The 18,597-nt window shown below is 37.8% G+C and overlaps 1 protein-coding gene across 1 annotated transcript in view; it reads left to right on the top strand.

The window, feature by feature from the left end:
• GALR1 (galanin receptor 1) overlaps positions 1 to 17,844 on the top strand; it is a 380,651-nt gene extending 362,807 nt beyond the window's left edge. The window contains exon 3 of the mRNA XM_089682357.1: positions 10,872 to 17,844. Within this exon, the coding sequence (XP_089538483.1) occupies positions 10,872 to 11,189 (318 nt within the window). The 3' untranslated portion in view covers positions 11,190 to 17,844. The remainder of the gene's footprint in view (positions 1 to 10,871) is intronic.
• Positions 17,845 to 18,597: the final 753 nt, after the last annotated feature.

The following is an 18,597-nucleotide window of genomic DNA, read 5'->3' as shown; positions in this document are numbered from 1 at the left end:
CCACATGAAAGAGCTATGGATGGACCATGGGAATTTGATAGAGTCCACTTTACAAGATGAAATTAAATTAGAAGAGGTTTTTTTATTACTAAAAGTAATAGAAGGCATCTTGTATGGTCTGGCCTTAGACAGGATGCTTACTTTTAAACATTTCAAATGGAGTCCAGATTAACTTAAAAGCAATCCAATCAATGAAACTGATTATTGTCAATTAAATTATCTTAATAAGAACCTGTAAATAATTCAGTAGTTACGGATCGAAAACGCATTTGCATTGCCTTCTGAGGCTTTTAAAAGACCCTATACAAATTGGAATGTGAAAGAAATTAGACAAGTTTTTTGCTAAGAGTGAACGATTTGAATCTTATTAAGAGAACTTGAACTGAGGAAATTCTATGCAAAAAGACAAGCAAAGGACTATTCACCAGTACTCCCTGTAGGCTTCCTGCCACAGATTTTCCCTCCCTATTAGACTTGAATGGGCGATGATGCCTGTATAGCTCAAATGGGACATTTGTTTGAAGTATTTCAACTTCCAGGTTTTGCATGCAGGCATTTAAAGTGTTACTAAACCCAGGACCCTGCATTCACTGTATCCGGTCTCCCACAGTACACAGAACATGCAAGTGCAATTATTTCAGTAAATATAAACTGCTAAATACCTTTTCTCATCAGCAGTATATAGCAGTCTTGTGGCTTCTATGAGTGTAGAGCAGAGCACTGGTTAAAGTTTGTAGGAGGAGTTTTAATTTTGCTCTTGGAAGATGCAGAACCCCTGACCTCTGTCTGGACAGTGCTGATTGTCGCTGTGCTGATCACATGCACTCTCCAAGGAAAAAAAAACCTCTCTAGCAATACACACCAAAGTAAGCATATGTAGCTTGCCCCCAAGGCTCTGTTCTATCAGCAGATGAATAAATGACAGTATAAGAAGGGGAGGATCAGAGAAGACAGGATCAAACACCCTTTTTACACACTGTGGAATATTAACCCCTTAGATTCCACAGTGAGTACAACAAGTATGCTTTAATACATATGCAGACCTATTTTACTCTTGTGGGTTTAAGTAACACTTTAGGACCATCAGACATAACCACTGGTACTAATGGGACAGGCATGTGGGTTCGGGAGAACAGTCCCATGTGCACTCTGTCTATGTTTGGTGCCGCTCACACTCACCTACATTCCTGTCACATTATCACCAGCAGCTGCTATGTCCTAGTAAACTAGAGCGAATTGCCTGCACACAGCACCTGGTAGTTGAGACGCTGTAAAAAACAGCCCATTCATGCTATACGGGCATCATTGCCTATGTAAATGAGGCCTTACTGACTTGCCTTGCCTTGTTTTGCACTATAACTCTGTTTGGAGGTGACCACCTTGGTAGAGGAGCAGGGATTTGCTCCACCATGTCAGAGATTCCCCTTTGGTGACTATCGGCCTGATGACTAGCAGCGGAAGAATCAAGTATCAGCAGGAAAGGTGGAGGAAGCACAGATCTACAGGACAAATGTATCAGGATGTAGCAGTAATGTGGAGGTTATTATTATTATTATTATTATTATTATTATACAGGATTTATATAGTGCCAACAGCTTGCTCAGCGCTTCACAATATAAAGGGAGACAATACAGCAACAATACAGTTCAATACAAGAGGGAAAGGAGGGCCCTGATACTTGGAGCTTACAATCTAAGAGGGAGGGGCTAGTGGTACAAAAGGTAATAACTATGGGGGATGGACTGGTAGGAGGAAGAGAAGATTCCATTATTAGCTGAAGGCAGGATAGGCTTCCCTGAAGAGAGAGGTTTTCAGAGATCGCCTAAAAGTCTGATAAATTGGGGTAGAGAGTTCCAGAGGATGGGGGAGGCTCTGGGGAACTCCTGCAGATGAGCATGGGAGGAGGAGACAAGGGAGCTAGAGAGCAGGAGGTTGTGCAAGGACAGGAGAGTGCGGTTTGGGTGATATTTGGAGACAAGATTGGTGAAGTAATTGGGGGCAGAGTTATAAATGGCTTTATATGTTATTGTTAATGTTTTGAATTTTATCCGTTGGGCAATGGGAAGCCAGTGGAGGGATTGGCAGAGGGGGGTGGCAGATACAGAACGGTTAGTAAGGTGGATGAGTCTGTTAGCAGCACTCATGATAGACTGAAGAGGGGATAGCCTGCAATGAGTTAGGCCAATGAAGGGGGAGATACAATAGTCAAGGCGAGAGATAACAAGGGAGTGAATGAGTTGCTTAGTAGTTTCAAAGAACGGGCGTATCTTGGAGATGTGACGTCTACAAGATTTGGATAGTGATTGGATTTGGGCTGAAAGGACAGATGGGTGTCCAGGATTACACCTAACACCCTGGCATGAGGGGAGGGACTGATGGGTGTATTATTGATCTTGATGGAGAAGTCAGGGGAGGGGGCACAGGCTGGAGGGAATAGTATGAGCTCAGTTTTGAAAGATTGAGTTTGAGGAAGTGGAATGACATCCATGCCAGATCTTTGCATTGCAACTTTCTCTCTAGTAAGGAGAATGGTTAGCATCATCATAGTGACATCAGCAACTCTCCAAATTTCATGAGATTAGCAGTCAAGATGCACAGAGCTTTAGATCCCATACTGCATAAATACAGCAATAAGGCTCAAGGTACAGGAAGTTCATTGATATTTTTCAGGAGAAATTCCAGACAATAAGTTGTATATCTTTCAGGGTATTACTCAGGCACAATTTACATTTTTGGTTCCTGAATGAATATAAAGATTCAAATGTTTGCTTTTTGAGTTCAGGTCCACTTTAACTGTTATGCTCACTGGAGACATTCCCGCTATTACACCAAAAAACAGACTAAAACTATTTGGTAAATTTGTTTGGCAAAATAAGAGAATATATTATATAAGGATCTTCAGATTATAACAAGAAACAATTAAAAAAGCATTTGCATAATTTTCTCAACATTACATTTTTAACTATCTGGCATCACATCTTAATAAAGCTTTGGAAAAGCTCAAGCTTTATAACCAGCTGTTGAACACATCTCCGGAGGAGACTTTCTATTCTGAGCTACTGTTTGTGTGCAACAAATAATATTCTTCCGCTAAACACTGAGGTTAATTTACTAAAGGAGTAGAGATTGTTTACTTAGCAAAGATAATGTTTACTTAGTTTATTAAATACGGTAAAGCTGTGTTCATGCCAATCATCCAATCATATCATGCAGAAATCCTATTTTTTTCTTTTTTCTTTATACACAAAGCATAGTTTTACTTTGATATGGTATTAAACCCAAAAACAAATTTTTAATATATTGCAGCTTACCAATTCTTAGATGTAATGGCTGCATTCATTTTCTTTTTAGGCTTTTTTCCCCTTTATTTTCAACTGGTGATCTAGCAAGTGTTGTTTTTCAAAAGAACACACTTTCTTGCAGATGTAGCAGTTAAAGGGATGATGCAAACCATTTACTACTGACAGGAATGCTTACAATGATACGCTGGTATTTATTTATTTAAAACCTTTGTCCCTAAAGGATAAAAAAAAAACACTTATTGTAACTGCTTATAAAGTGTGATCTTGCATTTGGCTTCAATTTGTTAGTGTATCCAAATTTGCTAGTACATCTAACACCCCCTCCCCCCAGACTGACAATGTTGCAGTCCAAAGGTGCCCCTGTGCTCCTTCATCCAGAGTGTAGGCATTTTAATATGGGATGTGTGTTACTGGCCAGATCACCAGGTGAAAACAGAGGAAAAAAAAACAGCCACCACATCTAATGATCAGTAATCTGCAAGATATTACATTTTTAATTTTCGTTTTAATAATACATTAGGCTAAATTCTCTTTGTAAAGTAACTATTCTCTGCTTCTTTATTAAATCAAATCTATTTAACATAAACCACCTCTGTGTCTGCTAAATTGTCTTGCTAGAGAGGAAAAATAAGTTAGGCTTGGATTTCCTTTCAGCGGCAACCCCCATCACAAAACTTTAAACTAGTGAACAGGGGCGAACTGACAACTCATGGGGCCCCCGGGCAATAGGGGATCATGGGGCACCTGTGTCCTTGCCCAAACTCAAAAAAAGCCTATGAAAAAGGTACCAGGGGCATCTCATGGGGCCCCCTACTGACCCCGGGCCCTCCAGCAGTGCCCGAGTTTCCAAATGGTCAGTCCACCCCTGCTAGTGAAAGAAGACTTCAGATTGAGGCAGCACAGTGGCTACATGGTTAGCACCATCTGGCAGTACTAGGGTTGCTGGTTCGAATCCCAGCCACAGCACCACCTGCCTGGAGTTTGTATGTTCTCCCTGTGCCTGCATTGGTTTTTCTCTGGGTACTCCAGTTTCCTCCCAAACTCTAAAGACATGCTGGTAGGTTGATTGGATCCTGTGTGAATTGGCCCTAGTATGTATGAATGTAAGTTATGGACCTTAGATTGTACACCCCTTGAGGGTTGCGGACTGGTGTGAATGTACAATATATGTGTAAAGTGGTGGTGCTGTATACACACCTGAAATAAATAAATATTTAACTAATGTATAAACTGCTTTTGATGAGCTATAATGATGCTAGTTGCAGATTAGCTGAGACATACTGTATGTCTCCTTTTTTTCAAGCTTGGAGGTACTTTTTAGCTCCTATCTAGCTCATATCTTTCATTAGATAATGCCCTGGAAAGATAGTTCTTACAAAATAAAGTCAAGTAAACCATTTTCACCAGACTATTTTAAAGGGTTGCAAAGCCTGTAATCAACTGACAGTGACCCGCAGAGCCAAAAAAAAGTGTGTAGCCTGGCTTAAATATTGTGTAAACCCCACCTGCATGAAATTTAGTTTACTAAAGGGGGGGTATCATAATCAATTACCATATTTTTTTCTTAATTCTTAATTATTTTCTGTTATTTGTTGCAAATCAGTAATGGTGATCTCTTGCTGCATCTTTGAAACCCCTTTCTGTCTACAGGCATGCACTCTTGCAACTGTTACCATTTTTAGGGGGATATTTCCTGAAGGTGACAAAAGTGTAACATGCCTGTGTAATGTGTATCAGCCCATATGCTTGTAGACTCCATAAAGAGTATATGTAAGGCTACGTTCACACTAGCGTTGTGTGCAGGCGGCAGAGAGGCATTTGGGAAGTGTTTTACCGCTTCCCAAACGCCTCGGGCAATCATGCACATTGCAGCACATGGTGCTGTTCTAATGGGAGCGTTAGCATCGCGTCGCGGCAAAACGGACGCCTCTGGTCAAGTCAGGAGGCGTTGAAGCCTCCTACCCTAGTCTATGGTGCCGCTCTGCAAACGGCCGGCGTTTGCGGTGCAGTTGCAACGTGGTTGCGGGGCGTTTGCGGAGCGTAACACCATTCAAACTTCATTATAGGCGTTTGTGGGGCGTTTTTAATACTCGGCAAACGCCTAGCAACCGCCGCTAAACCGCGCATGTGGCGTTTTCGGAGCGTTTGTCGAGCGTTAAAAAACGCTTCGTAAACGCCGGACCAACGCTTGCCAAACACTATAGGGGCGTTTGGCAAGCGTTGGTAAAACAGTCAAGTGTGAACGAGCCCTAAGAGGGTGATAACACAGGGAAAGAACATTATAATCCTATTGAGGAAGTGTCTGCACCAAGCTTTTTAATACAGGATCATCAAGTGTTACTTTAAAATGTTACTAAACCCACAACAGTTAAATCAGTCTGTATATGCAGTAAAGAATGATTGTTATACACACTGGGAACCTAAGGGGTTTGTGTAAAAAGGCTGTTTGATCCTGACTTCTCTGATCCTCCCCTTATTTCAGTGTTCCCCTCTTATCTCCTGATAATACATATTGTCTGAAGTCACTCTGCACATGCTCAATTTGGTGTGTATTGCTAGAGAGGTTTGTTTTTTTTTCGGGAGAGTGCATGTGATTAGCACAGGGCCAATCCGTACTGTCTAGACAGAGGTCAGGGGTTCTGCATCCTCCAAGAGCAAAATTAAAACTCCTCTTACAAACTTTAAGCAGTGCTCTTCTGGACACTGATAGAAGCCACAAGACTGCTATATACTGCTGATGAGAAAAGGTATTTAGCAGTTTGTATTTACTAAAATAATTGCACTTGCATGTTCTGTGTACTCTGGGAGACCAGATATAGTGAATAAAGGGTCCTGGATTTATTAACAATTTAAAGCTGCAAAATATTTTAATTAATTCTTGAAATCTGCTTTAACGCGTTAAAGCAGCTTATATGAAATGTTAGTAATTTTGTTTACATTTCCTGTACTTTTTCACCACTTTTGTGACCATATGCTCACTTGTAAACAAAGCCAACACTCTAAGATAAAAGCATGTAGACTTAGTTTTCTGAGGTTCAAATCTTCAAACTTTGCTGCTTCCCAGCCACTGCAAGCAGTCTACACTTCAAGGTTTCATATAGCTGCTCCCTCTGACAAATGCTGTAGCCCCTACCCCCCTCTCAGCTTGTATGTCCTATAGTGATGTTCAAGCAAGGTGAGAGGAATTTGTGAGGTTGATTTATTAAAGAGTGCAAAATCTGGTGCAACCCTGAATAAAAACCAATCAGCTTCCAGATTTTTTTGTCAAAGCTTAATTGCACAAGCTGAAGCTGATTGGTTACCATGCACAAGTGCACCAGATTTTGCACTCTCCAATTTTAGTAAATCAACCCCACTGTGTGAATTACCGGCTGTGGCTGGAGAGCAGTGAAACAGCAAAGTTTGAAGGTGTTAGCTGCTGGAAACGTATGTTCTTTGTTTATAACATGGGCTTTGTTAACAAAATGTGGAATTTTCCTGATTTACTGAACCATACTGTTTAGTTAAATAATTATCATACATTAATTACCAACGTGCATAAATTGTTAGACAGGGCAAATAAAACCAAAAATCAGTGTAAAGTCAATTAGTGCAACTTTTACAAAAATGTCCTAAATATTTTTTGAAAAGAGGTCTGATTATTTCACTGTATGTGAGACAATGGTATTATAATGGGCCATTGGAATAGAATACATGCTTGTTTCAAATTTCTTTAGGGTGTGCCTCTTTCATTATTTTATCTGGTCTTGATAGTACACTAAATCTAAGACATACAGATTGGGCCTTTATATACCAGGTGTGTGGATACCAGAAAATTCTACCTTGGACGCAAAACTCAACAGACCCTAGCCTGGAAATTGTTACTAAAATGTTCACTTCCTTTTCAGAAGAGAATGGCTGGAAACAATCTTAAACAAATAAAAAAACATGGAGCCATTCTTTAAAACTTGGCAACCTTTTATTAGTATAACCTCAACACAAACTAAACAGTAATAGACTGCTTCATATACACGGAGTGTCATAAGGATGTTCTCCTGTAATATTGTAAAATTTATTCTTTAATCGTTTATCGCTTTTCCAGTCTCTGGTCAGTATCCCATGTTTCGTGGATGGGAAGGGAGATTTTTACTGTAAATGTTGCTGCTGTTTATTGTTCCTGCTTGAATTGTCTTTCTGCTTATGTGTTGTAGCTAAAATAGAAGCAAAAGCTTGTTATATAGGATATTCAGGCTGTATAAAAAAAAATAAAAGTCAGTAGCTATAAATACTGACGCTGACACTTGCCTGTCAAAGGATCCAGCGCCATCCCCATTCAGGCCAGTTCTCCAGTCTTCAGGTCCCTGGCTTTGCCATGTTTACAAACGGAAGCTGGCTGTGACTCCTTGCAGCTTCACAGCCGGCTTCCCACTGCGCATGAGCAGGCCACGCTACACTTTGTGAATAGTCCTGCAGCCTTCTGGGACCTGTGATGTGTTCCAGAAGGCTACGGGCAAAGAGGAGGGGGTTGAACTAGGTGATTTCTCCTGGCTTGGGAAATCCGAGTGGAAGCAGGTATTTGTCCAAACCAGGCACCCCAAAAATGTATGTATCCAAAGTGTTACAGGAGGGGGGAAGGAGGCAGAAAATTGGAACTTCCCTTTATGGGTGAAGTTCCGCTTTAAAAAAACTGTCAAAATAGAAATAAGGGAATTGCCAACGCTGACTAGTTTATGGAGGGTAAACTCGGGGGCTGTAATTCTCATCCTTCACTCAGTGTTTAGTCAGTAATTAACCAGGGGCAAGCATGCACATGGAGAAGTGTGAGGATATTAGATAGGCACATAAATGGTTCATGTCATCAAATCAATAAATAGTAAAGAATGGATAAGGATGACATCCCGGAACTTGATCCTTTTAGAAGCAAATTAGCAAAAGCAGATTTCCTTTTTGCAAACCTCCAAAAATGCAAGTTGCGCCAGTCTGTCCTTGGCATAAGTATTTTCTGTGTAGCTGAGCCGAAACACTTTTGCAACACTGAAGTCAGAGTAAAGTCAGAACTCCTCATTTGCATACCTGCTTTGGCTTAGTAACTCAGAAAGTACTGAAGCCATTAGATCACCTTGCCAGCCTAGCAACTATCATTTCAGAAGAAAGTAGGAAATAGCTACATGGAAGCATGCAACTCTCTCAACAAAAGTTTCATTGAAAAGGAATATATAGTGGATGTGTATATATTTTCCGTATTGACAAGCGTTGGGAGAATCTTCCCAGGTTCAATTCATCAAGGGGAAAATTCTGCAATCTGTAGAGGTAAATGCCAGTGATGTCAATGGAAAGATGCAATTTTGGCAGCAACATTAAAAAAAATCCAATAAATAACATGCTTTGACATGCCTTAAAGCTGTACGTGGTGTTACAAATTGATTTTCACGTACAGTCTCTGTAACAGCACAAACTGCCAGCACATAAGTTGTATTTGGCTGTGGAAGTTCTTTTGGCTCCAATCACCTTGGCTTACATACAGCCGTAGCAGCCATTCATTAAGATGATACACCAGTGCAAAATGGTCCAGTAGTAGGACAATTTGAGGGAGAATAGCTTAGCTTGAAATTGGCTAGTGTTGATTAGTGATGATATGCCTAACTGGTGTATGCTTAACTTTTATTTTTACTATGGAAATAGGAGGTTGTGGTGTACACAAATGTTACATTGTGAGATGGGTAAAGCTGAGTTCCACCCAAAAGGGGAATTTTTTTTTCTGCTTTGTCCCCCGCTCCCCATTAAGGATTGGCACCTTTGGGGAGCGGGGGGGGGGGGGAGCAGGTACCCAAATTTTACAGGTACCATCTTCCACTTCCACTGTGATTGCCTAGGCAATCAAAGCGGAAGTTGTCCTCCCTCCCCATAGCCTTCTGGGACACGTGACAGGTCCCAGAAGACTACGGGCGCACCCCCCTTATTGGCCCTTCTAAGCCTTCTCACTATAGTTTAAGTGCCATAAGGGGTAGTATTATTTTAAAAAAATCTTCAAATAAATTTTCCAGGTCAGAGAATCTCAAACATGGAGGATTTGCCTAAAACAAACAGTAGCAGTGAACCTAAACCTCATACCTATTCAGCACAAAAAAAATATATTAATTTCAAGTCAGGTAAAAAATAAAATATTTGAGGAATTTGTATGCATTCTTCTATCCAGTCAGCAGGCTCCTCTTTATGATTCCCTCTGTCTTCTTTGCTCCTTTATTGTAAAAAGCTTGTTGTTTACAGAACTCAATACCTCAAGCTGAAAGCTACAGGCAAGTGAGTCAGAGCCCCTCATTGGTCCTTGTCCTGAATGCCTTAATCAGTCAATTTAGTAAGAGACATTGTGCCTGAAAAAAATTATTATTAGCATGTATCTAAAAAATATAAAGGAAAAGGGGGACTGTTATTGCAGTTTATAAAAAAAAGTACAAATACATTTGATACAAAAATGCAGCACTATACACACATTATATACAAATATATATAACCATACACCCAATATTTGAAAAATTATTAAAATCCAGTATGAAGTGAAAATAATATCAATAATATTCCACTATAAGCGTTACAAAATTATACTAAGATAATGTTCAGTGAGAATAATATTCCATTATAAGAGTTCCAAAATTAATTTTCAGTGAGCCACTTAGATTGCTTATTCTTCATATTCCTCCACCACTGTGTCAACTAACAATTCATTCTGTGGTTCACCAAGTGTTTAGTGAAAAAATGCTCACTTACCAAATAATGATGACCTCTTATTTTAAATAAGCAGGTCAATGTACACTTTGTTTTACTGAGAATTCCACTCCAGTCTGCTCCCAGTATGCCAGGTCTGCAGGGACTTAACTCTCCATCTCCTCATCATTCCACCAAGGAACTCCTTAGCTGCTAGTTCCAGCAATGTCTCCACTCTACTTTCTCCCAGATCTCTTTTGTAAAATTTGAAGAAATAAATTTGACACAAAATTATTACAGTTTATATAAATTGTATCTGCTTTGATGCATTTATAGTTATTCATTATTAGATTGATAGATAGATAAAGGGTAATGACAACCATAAAGATGACCTCTTTAACCCCTTTGCGGCGGCACCTCCTGGCCCTTTAAGAGGCTTCAGAATCCAGGAGGCGGGGTTGATTTAGGGTCGTGTGACCGCTGTGATTTGCAGTCATGGTAGTCACATGATCGGAAAAGGTCCTGATCACAAGGGGAGATCGGGACCTTTCCGTGAGTCATGGACATATGTGCTAAGAGTGCGCAGGGTGTGCACTGTCAGCAGATATGTATTTTCAACTGATATGCAAATATGCGTCAAGGCCTAGATGCCCAAAGACCGCATATTTGTGTGCACTCGGTATCTAGGGGTTAATAACGGATAACAAGTGTGTAAGTATGGATAATATAAAGCATACCTGACCATGTGTTAGCTGTATTAATACTATTTTGTTACAACACTGATATGTTATTGCACATTACGGTTCTTAGTATACTGTGATTAAATAATGCCATTATCCCAGAGATTAGTATTAATATGCATGCTGTGTATTTTATGTCTTTCTACAGACAGCTCAGACTGTTTTGGTCGTTGTGGTGGTGTTTGGAATATCATGGCTTCCTCATCATGTGATCTATATGTGGGTTGAATTTGGAAACTTTCCACTGACGCAAGCTTCATATGTCTTCAGGATTACTGCCCATTGTCTTGCATACAGCAACTCTTCTGTGAATCCAATCATCTATGCTTTCCTCTCTGAAAATTTCCGGAAGGCCTACAAGCAAGTATTTAAATGCCAAATTGGCTGCGACTCCATGCAGACTGATGCTAAAGAAATAAAAAGCAAAATGGAAACCCCTCCTTCTACAAACTGCACTCATGTTTGACTAAGATGATACGGTTGCAATGATCAGATCTTTTCGTGCAGTAATGAGGTTTCAAAGCACAAGGATACTTGGCCAAAATTGAAAGTACATTGTTTAGTTTTGATGTACGTAGCTGGCATTTGCTTCAGTTAGCTTACATTTACTAAGTTACATATTTTAAGCTACTGCTACTACATGATAGGTACAAAAACAAATGAAGTACTCTTAATCAAAAGAGACACGAGAAGGCTATCCTGGTAAAGTTTTAAGCTGTAAATGAAAATACTTTTATTTTTGAAAATCATGCAACATGCTGCCTGAGCTGGTTTATGTTGTATACAAAAATGTAATTAAGTGTCTTTTATTATATCCTGTGATGCATTTTAAATATCTGGTATGCTGTTATTATTTCTGCTGTTAAGTGTAGCTTCTTACAATAAAACTGGTAATGCCATTAAAACGCATGCTATAAAACATTTTTCATACATAAATGATTCAAAGTATCCTTTTTATGAATAATGATTTATAGTTGAATTCCAGAATGAAACCTCAATTCACAAACTTGCTAAAGTATTTACTAAAGGATCCTGTTTATCCAGTCCAGAAATTTGCACGTCTTTGCCACACAGCACAGCTCTGTTTGGAAAGGCATGCAACATGTATTCCTATACTGTAGTTCGTTAGCACTAACAGGTCTTGTCCCTTCTCAGCTTGTGGGTACATTGAAAGGAAAATGAGAAAACTGATGAGCTCATCTCTCATGTCACTCTATTTTCTCCTTCAATCAGAGTGAGCCTTTTTATCGCATAAGCACTGCAGTAAAGCTCCGTATACCACTTCTCTATTTCCCTGTAGAGCTCTGCTGTACAAGGACTGGAAGAGGCTGATACATTAACATTACTTGCATTTAAGATACCACATTTAATGAATTATTAATGAATACAGATCTGTATTCATTTGTGTCTTTTATATCTCTGTGGAGTTCAGCTTTTATTGTTAATAATTGTGCAATTATTTTAAAAAATGTGTCTAGTGTGATGGTCAACTGATGTGTGCCAGCTATTTGATAACACACAAGAGGCTTTATTTGATGGAGCATCATTTAGATGCAATGTACATTTTTAAATTCTATATTTAATAATTTATTAATATCATGCAATGTGTAGGTCAGCATGCGAGCTCAAAAATTACAAATGCTAAAACAAAATTATATAAAGTATATTTACTATCTTCAATTTTATATGTATACATTGCAGGAAATGAAAAGAAATATGTTTTGCTCATACATATAATTATAAGATACACTACTTTTGAATGTGACATCTGACAATGTTGTTGTTTTTTCCTGCTAAATAAACTAAACAGACGTACTCAAACAATTAATGTGGCACAGGCTCACTCAAGGGTTTTCTCAAGGATTCAAACAGATTCAAATATTAATATTTTCTTTTCTTAGTCAAAAAGGTTTGTCTTCTTTTATTTTATAGGCTTAATTGAATATAAAGATGTATAAGATTCATATTTTTGATGTCTTACTGCACAAAGAAATTAATGTATAAAGCATGATGTTTCCATGGACATAGTTGAGTTCTTTATAAAAGTATGGAATTACATTGGTGAGGTATAACTGCCTTTAGAAACTGGCAACAGTTGTCAAAACAATGCAGGAATGATACAAATTACTACCTGATTAAATTTTTCACAATACAATTTGGACAATTAATTTTTAATGCATGTCATAGTATTTTCATAGTGATTATGTGTTTAGTGCTACATTTATTCATTGTAGGTGTATATTCCTGGTGAATGTGTTTAAAATTACACTTATTAATTCACCTGCATGAAATGTTTGGTGAATCTAACATTTACTGCTTTATAAATATGCCCCTCTGTAATCAATTATTCCATGTAATATGCAAGGGAAGATTTTCTTAACTTAGACCTGTAAGGGCTACTTGCACACTGATCCATAGCAAAAATGCAGCAAAAATTCATATTCATTTTTGCTGTGTTTTTACCACATTTGAAGTGCGTTTTTTTTCCAGGACATGTTACTCAACATGAATTTGAGATGCGTTTGTTTAGGGTTTTTTTTTTACGTTTTTTCCGTTGGTTTCCCCTGCACCAAGAATGCAGCAAGCTGCACCAAACTCACAACAGATCAGTATATTGAGTTCCATAGGAATCCATGGTCAGCCAAGAAAAACGGATCAGTATGAAAGCAGCCTTAGTCTGTGTTTTACTTTATTTGTGCATATAGAAGATAAATAACTATTTTGTTTTTTAAGTGGACTACAGATGGTTGGCACTGTAAATTGGAGGCAGGCGCACTGAGTTAAGGAAAAAATACTTCTTTGGTAAATAACTCTTTCTATAAGCCTTTTAACCCATTATCCTTGTACTAATGTACCAATGGTAATTTTATCAGCGCTATATACTGTATGTTATGTTGCTATTGCTAACAGAATTAAAAAAAAAACAGGAAATACTAAGCTAAAACTATATGGCGCTTTTCTGTTACCTACTACTAGCAAAATCAACCCATTATACAGCTCTATGCCCTCAGTGCTATTAATAAACAGAAATAGTATTGTAGGAATGTTTTAGAAGAAGCAGAACACTGTACAATATTTTGGATATACATGAGCATACCATTACTATTTTGCAAAGCCAAAAATGTGGTGCACTGGAGTGTTATCAGAAGTCTACTGAAGAAAAGGTTAACAGAACTGCTATTGTTAGTACATGATAAGCAGCATCAGGTACAAGCAGAGCTCTGACCCACCTGCTATGCAAACAACTACCTATATATCTTTATCAAAAGTCTGGATCTGCCCACTCCTGCCTTCTAATACAAGTATTTAGCCCACTAATGTTAGGTGAAGACTAGTGCTTGGAATGGGGAATATATACCAGAACAGCTCTGGATTTAGTGCATCTGGTCATTGAAGTGACCTGGAAGTACCTGCTGTATGCTGAAAGTCTTACAGTCTTGCTCATTTTATGATTGCTTTAACAGTCTTATTTATTGATGGATGTATATCTGCTATTTTAAGGAACGGTTAGCAATGGAAGCCTAAGTATTCTATCAACATAGGCTTCCTTTAAAGCTGAACTCCAAGCAAACAGCTAAAACAATTGAAAAATCATTTATGGGAGTTGTCTTATCTGGCAAAGGATTTGTAGTTCTGCCCACCAAGTCCTGAGGTTTTACAGTTCTACCACTCAGCACAGGCAGACTAGAAACCTAACTTTTCTTGGCTGTGGTTAAGCAAAACAGACAGGTAACCTCCCTGCCCTCAACATATGAATAGAATAGAAAGAACAGTTTTTTATTTGTCAGCACACGTGAATACAGAATGCCTGATTAGCCCAAATAAGTTTCTTCTTCTCCAAAAATTGAAATTGAAATTATGGTGTCCGTTTATGAACCAGCAGTAATAGATCGCTGCTCAGTTCTCCGGCATTCTCAGAGAACACAGTTCTCCTGTGAATGCCGTTTATGAAGCATATGTAGATCAGTTCTCCAAACGAAGGGAGAACGGTCTACAAACGCTGGAAAACGGTTGATTTTACTATAATCTCGCAAGATTACAGTAAAAGATCAGTTTACTAAGAGGTAAATTATCTCTGCTTAGTTTGCAGTCCCTCCGATTCTCCAGCTCTGGGCTGCAGAATCTGGAGGGAGAACACAGATCTCCAGTGAAGGGCTGAACATGTTTTCTGAGTGTCATAAACTGTGAATGACCAGAGAATAGTTGTGATCCTCTGAATCACAGCTATTCTCTGTGTCATAAAATGACACCTATATGTGTATAAAAACCATGTTTTGCACATTTTGAACTGATTTATTATTTTAAATTAAAAAATATATATTGGAATTATTATTCTTGGTGATTTGAAGTCCTACAAATTTATATGTAGCAATCAGTAACATTTTTAAGGTCAGTTTTATTCAAAATGTATCCAATTTGACACTGCAGTTCGATTCTAAGCTGGACAATCTGCCACAATTTGCACATTTTCTTACTTATATGGCTAAATACTATATGTTGAGTTAATGTATAAGCAGAAAATAAATTGTGCTATGACACACATTTTACCTCTGTTTGATCTGAACACATATAAATCTGTTCTCTTAGAATTTTGCATCCTAAAATTTTAAGATCATTGGGGTTGGTTTTGTTGGTCATTTAACAGTTGCATAAGTTCAGCATCTTGAACTGAGCAGAGATGGTGAGGAAGATGTTAAAAGACAAAGCAAACATAGGAATTTTCTCTATTTTTATCGCTAAAGCTGCACGGATATAACATCACAATTAGCAACTTGGACTGGCAGGGAGGCTGATGATTAATAAAAAAAATATATGATGTCTGTCAGGAAAAGAGAAAACATTTCAACTTTGAACTTGGTACAAAGATAAAAAATAATAATAATCATAATAAATTAACATGTAGGGCATGTGGAGCATCAAGCAACCATTGGAAAGCAATATAATTAGAAGGCAATATGAGATTAACAGAGTTTATTCATACAGATTTCCTAATGTAGAAATACCACAGCAAAGTATCATGGATATTCAACTTTAGTTATCAATGTGCTGTGGCCTTGACTGTCCTTATAACTCTAAAATGTCATGGTATTCAGTGCATTTAGACAATAATGATCATTGTATTGATGTGATATTTACTGTATAAAGGGGATTGTGACTGATGAGACAACAATGCATTATTCATTATGAGAAAGGGAGCCTAAAAAGTTAAGGGCATGCATTTCCTACAGTAAAGGTAACTGTATTTAGCTTCTACTCTTCTATCCCATTAACTACTTCCCATCCCGGCCAATTCTGACATTTTGCTCACACACAGAATATTTTTTTTCTATAAAATGATGTACAACCCCTAAACATTATATATTTTTCTAAGAAGACACCCTGGAGAATAAATTTGTTGTTGCAGCAATTTTCTATGCTGCTCGATATTTGTGTTGCAAGCTTTCAAACACAAATTTTCAGGAAAAATACACTTTCACGAGTTTTTGTGAACACAAACACAATATAATACCCAATTTTTGTTAAAACATAAATGATGATGTTATGACAAGTAAATAGATACCTAACATGTCATGTTTTAAAATTGCATACATCTGTGAAACAGTTCCAAACTACAGTACCTAAAACTCTCAATAGGCAAAGCATTAAAAGCCTTTACAGGTTACTAGTTTAGATTTGCACAGGAGGTGTAGGGGAGGGACCCCCTTCTGCTGCCTGCAGAAGTGATTGAGTGGCTGTATAGCCACTCAATCACTTCTACAAAACAGAGAATGGCTGGCTGAAAAGTGTGATACCAGGATGATGCTTGCAGGTGCAACCCCTTCAACAGCGAAGGGATGGTAAGTGATTAAAACAGTTATCATGGCTTTATGTTAAGGACAATATGTAGTCTCACGTCTCTTTATAGTTCTGCACTCCCACGTGTTACAATTTGTGACAAATTTATGCTATCAAATGCTTTAAAATACCCTTTTCTCCCAGTGTAAATGCTGCTTCTTGCACTTTCCCTCCATTGCTTTGTGCTGGTGGTAACAGCAACACCCCTTAGCAGATGTATCCCTACTTTGTTGTATATGGCAGGGAAAGCTATGTTGTGTGCATGATCAGAGAAGAGGTATGTCAGGTCAGACCGTGTTTCTGCGAGTTACAGTGGGTCTAACCTGGTACATATTAAACTGCACAATTAGATTTAGACAACATGAACAACTACTGCAACAGGAAAGTAGATGTAAGGCTATGAAAAAGATTGATAATATATTGTTTATTTAAGACCATAATTGTTTCTGTGACTTCAGTTGATCATCAACACATTAGTATAGGTCAACTTTATGTAGCGTGCAAATAGTACCATTTTAAATTTATTCATTTTCACAAAGTATGTTGTTGCTATACAACCTAGCTATTATTCCTAAGGCCCCGTTCACACTAGAGCAATTTCTCCTGCACTTGCCATTGTGCTACAATACAAAGACTTAAGTTGGATCACATGAAAACTGCATGGATATGTCATTTTGGGGCATTTTTGGAGCATTTTGGGCAAGGATTTGTGCTTAACAATCAGTCTCCTCCTCGTACAAAAATTGCACGAAGCCTGAAAAAAAGATGAAAGAAAAATCAAAAATACATGTAAAAATGTGCTACAAAACACACTGAAAATGCCTGATTTTGCAGCAACTAGGGAACTTCGGCTAACCATAAGTTATGCTCATTTCATACTTTATGAAGATAACAAGAGTCTTAATGGTTCTCATGGGTAACAGATCCACTTGTTTTCTGCTCAAATTTTAAATAAATATCTTTTTTATTTCACTTTCCAACACTAAAGGATGCAATTTATTGTGAGTAGTTTGTCAATTACTTCTGTAAACATGTAATAAATGTACATTATGTATAAAATATTGTGTATTATTGTATCAATACCTGAGCTAGTTAAAGCAAGGCATTTTGCTGTTAAGCTTGTGATAAAACTTTCTGTAGCTTGGTTAGGATAAGTTGTATTTCTGTTTAATAATAAATTCATTGTGCTTTATTTTTGACTAAATATATTATGTGTTGTTGCACCACATCACCTTGTTTAAATGCTTTAGAATATTCAACAATTAAAAAGAAATATGCCTCACTAATATCAAGAAATGTTTCATTATTCATAGTTCCATTGAAGCTGAATTGTTTCAAACTGCAGTGCTTAAACAAATAGGTTTTTATATAGCAAAGTTAGCAGACTTGTAATTTGAAAATTAGTTTACTTCACCCTAACAATTATATAAAACCGACTTTGAATAAAAATGCAAATAAATGCTTTTAGAAATATGAAACAATATTTCTACAGGATTCCCCACAAAGTATGCAGTACCATTTTCTTCTGTACTGTATATTCAATTTATTGAGCAAGGTACTCACTCTTTTAAACAATGTAATTTTCTGAGCTATAATTACATGGGGTATATTTCTGAGGTATAATTATATCCAGCTTACATATGTATGTATCTGAAACTTATACCACTCTTCTGCAAAAGAATTCTACATATTTTAACATATGGATGACCATTGCCTAGCCCATTCTCCTTGCATTTGTCTTCTAAAATTCTTAGTATTGCACTCCCTAGACACTAGAAAGGCTGGTATTAAATGTTATATCTATGGGAAAAATCTTATAGGAACAATTTAACTTATCTAAAACATCTCTGCTGGACTTCTTCACTGAAACATGGAAGTTTTTCAAAACGTCAGGTAGAACCAATCACGCACTACACCTTGGTTCTAAAAATTAATGACCAAACTATCAACCTTTAACTGCTTGCCCACTGCCCTATAGCAGAAATACTGCTACAGAGCGGCACGGCTGCGCAAAATCACGTGTATATACTTGCACTTCC

Source organism: Staurois parvus, unplaced genomic scaffold (genome assembly GCF_062004578.1).
Source record: "Staurois parvus isolate SC_StPar_1 unplaced genomic scaffold, SC_StPar_1.0 ptg000287l, whole genome shotgun sequence".
Lineage (NCBI taxonomy): Eukaryota > Metazoa > Chordata > Amphibia > Anura > Ranidae > Staurois > Staurois parvus.
Note: the sequence above shows the minus strand (reverse complement) of the source record. Positions and strands in the feature narration are given on the sequence as shown.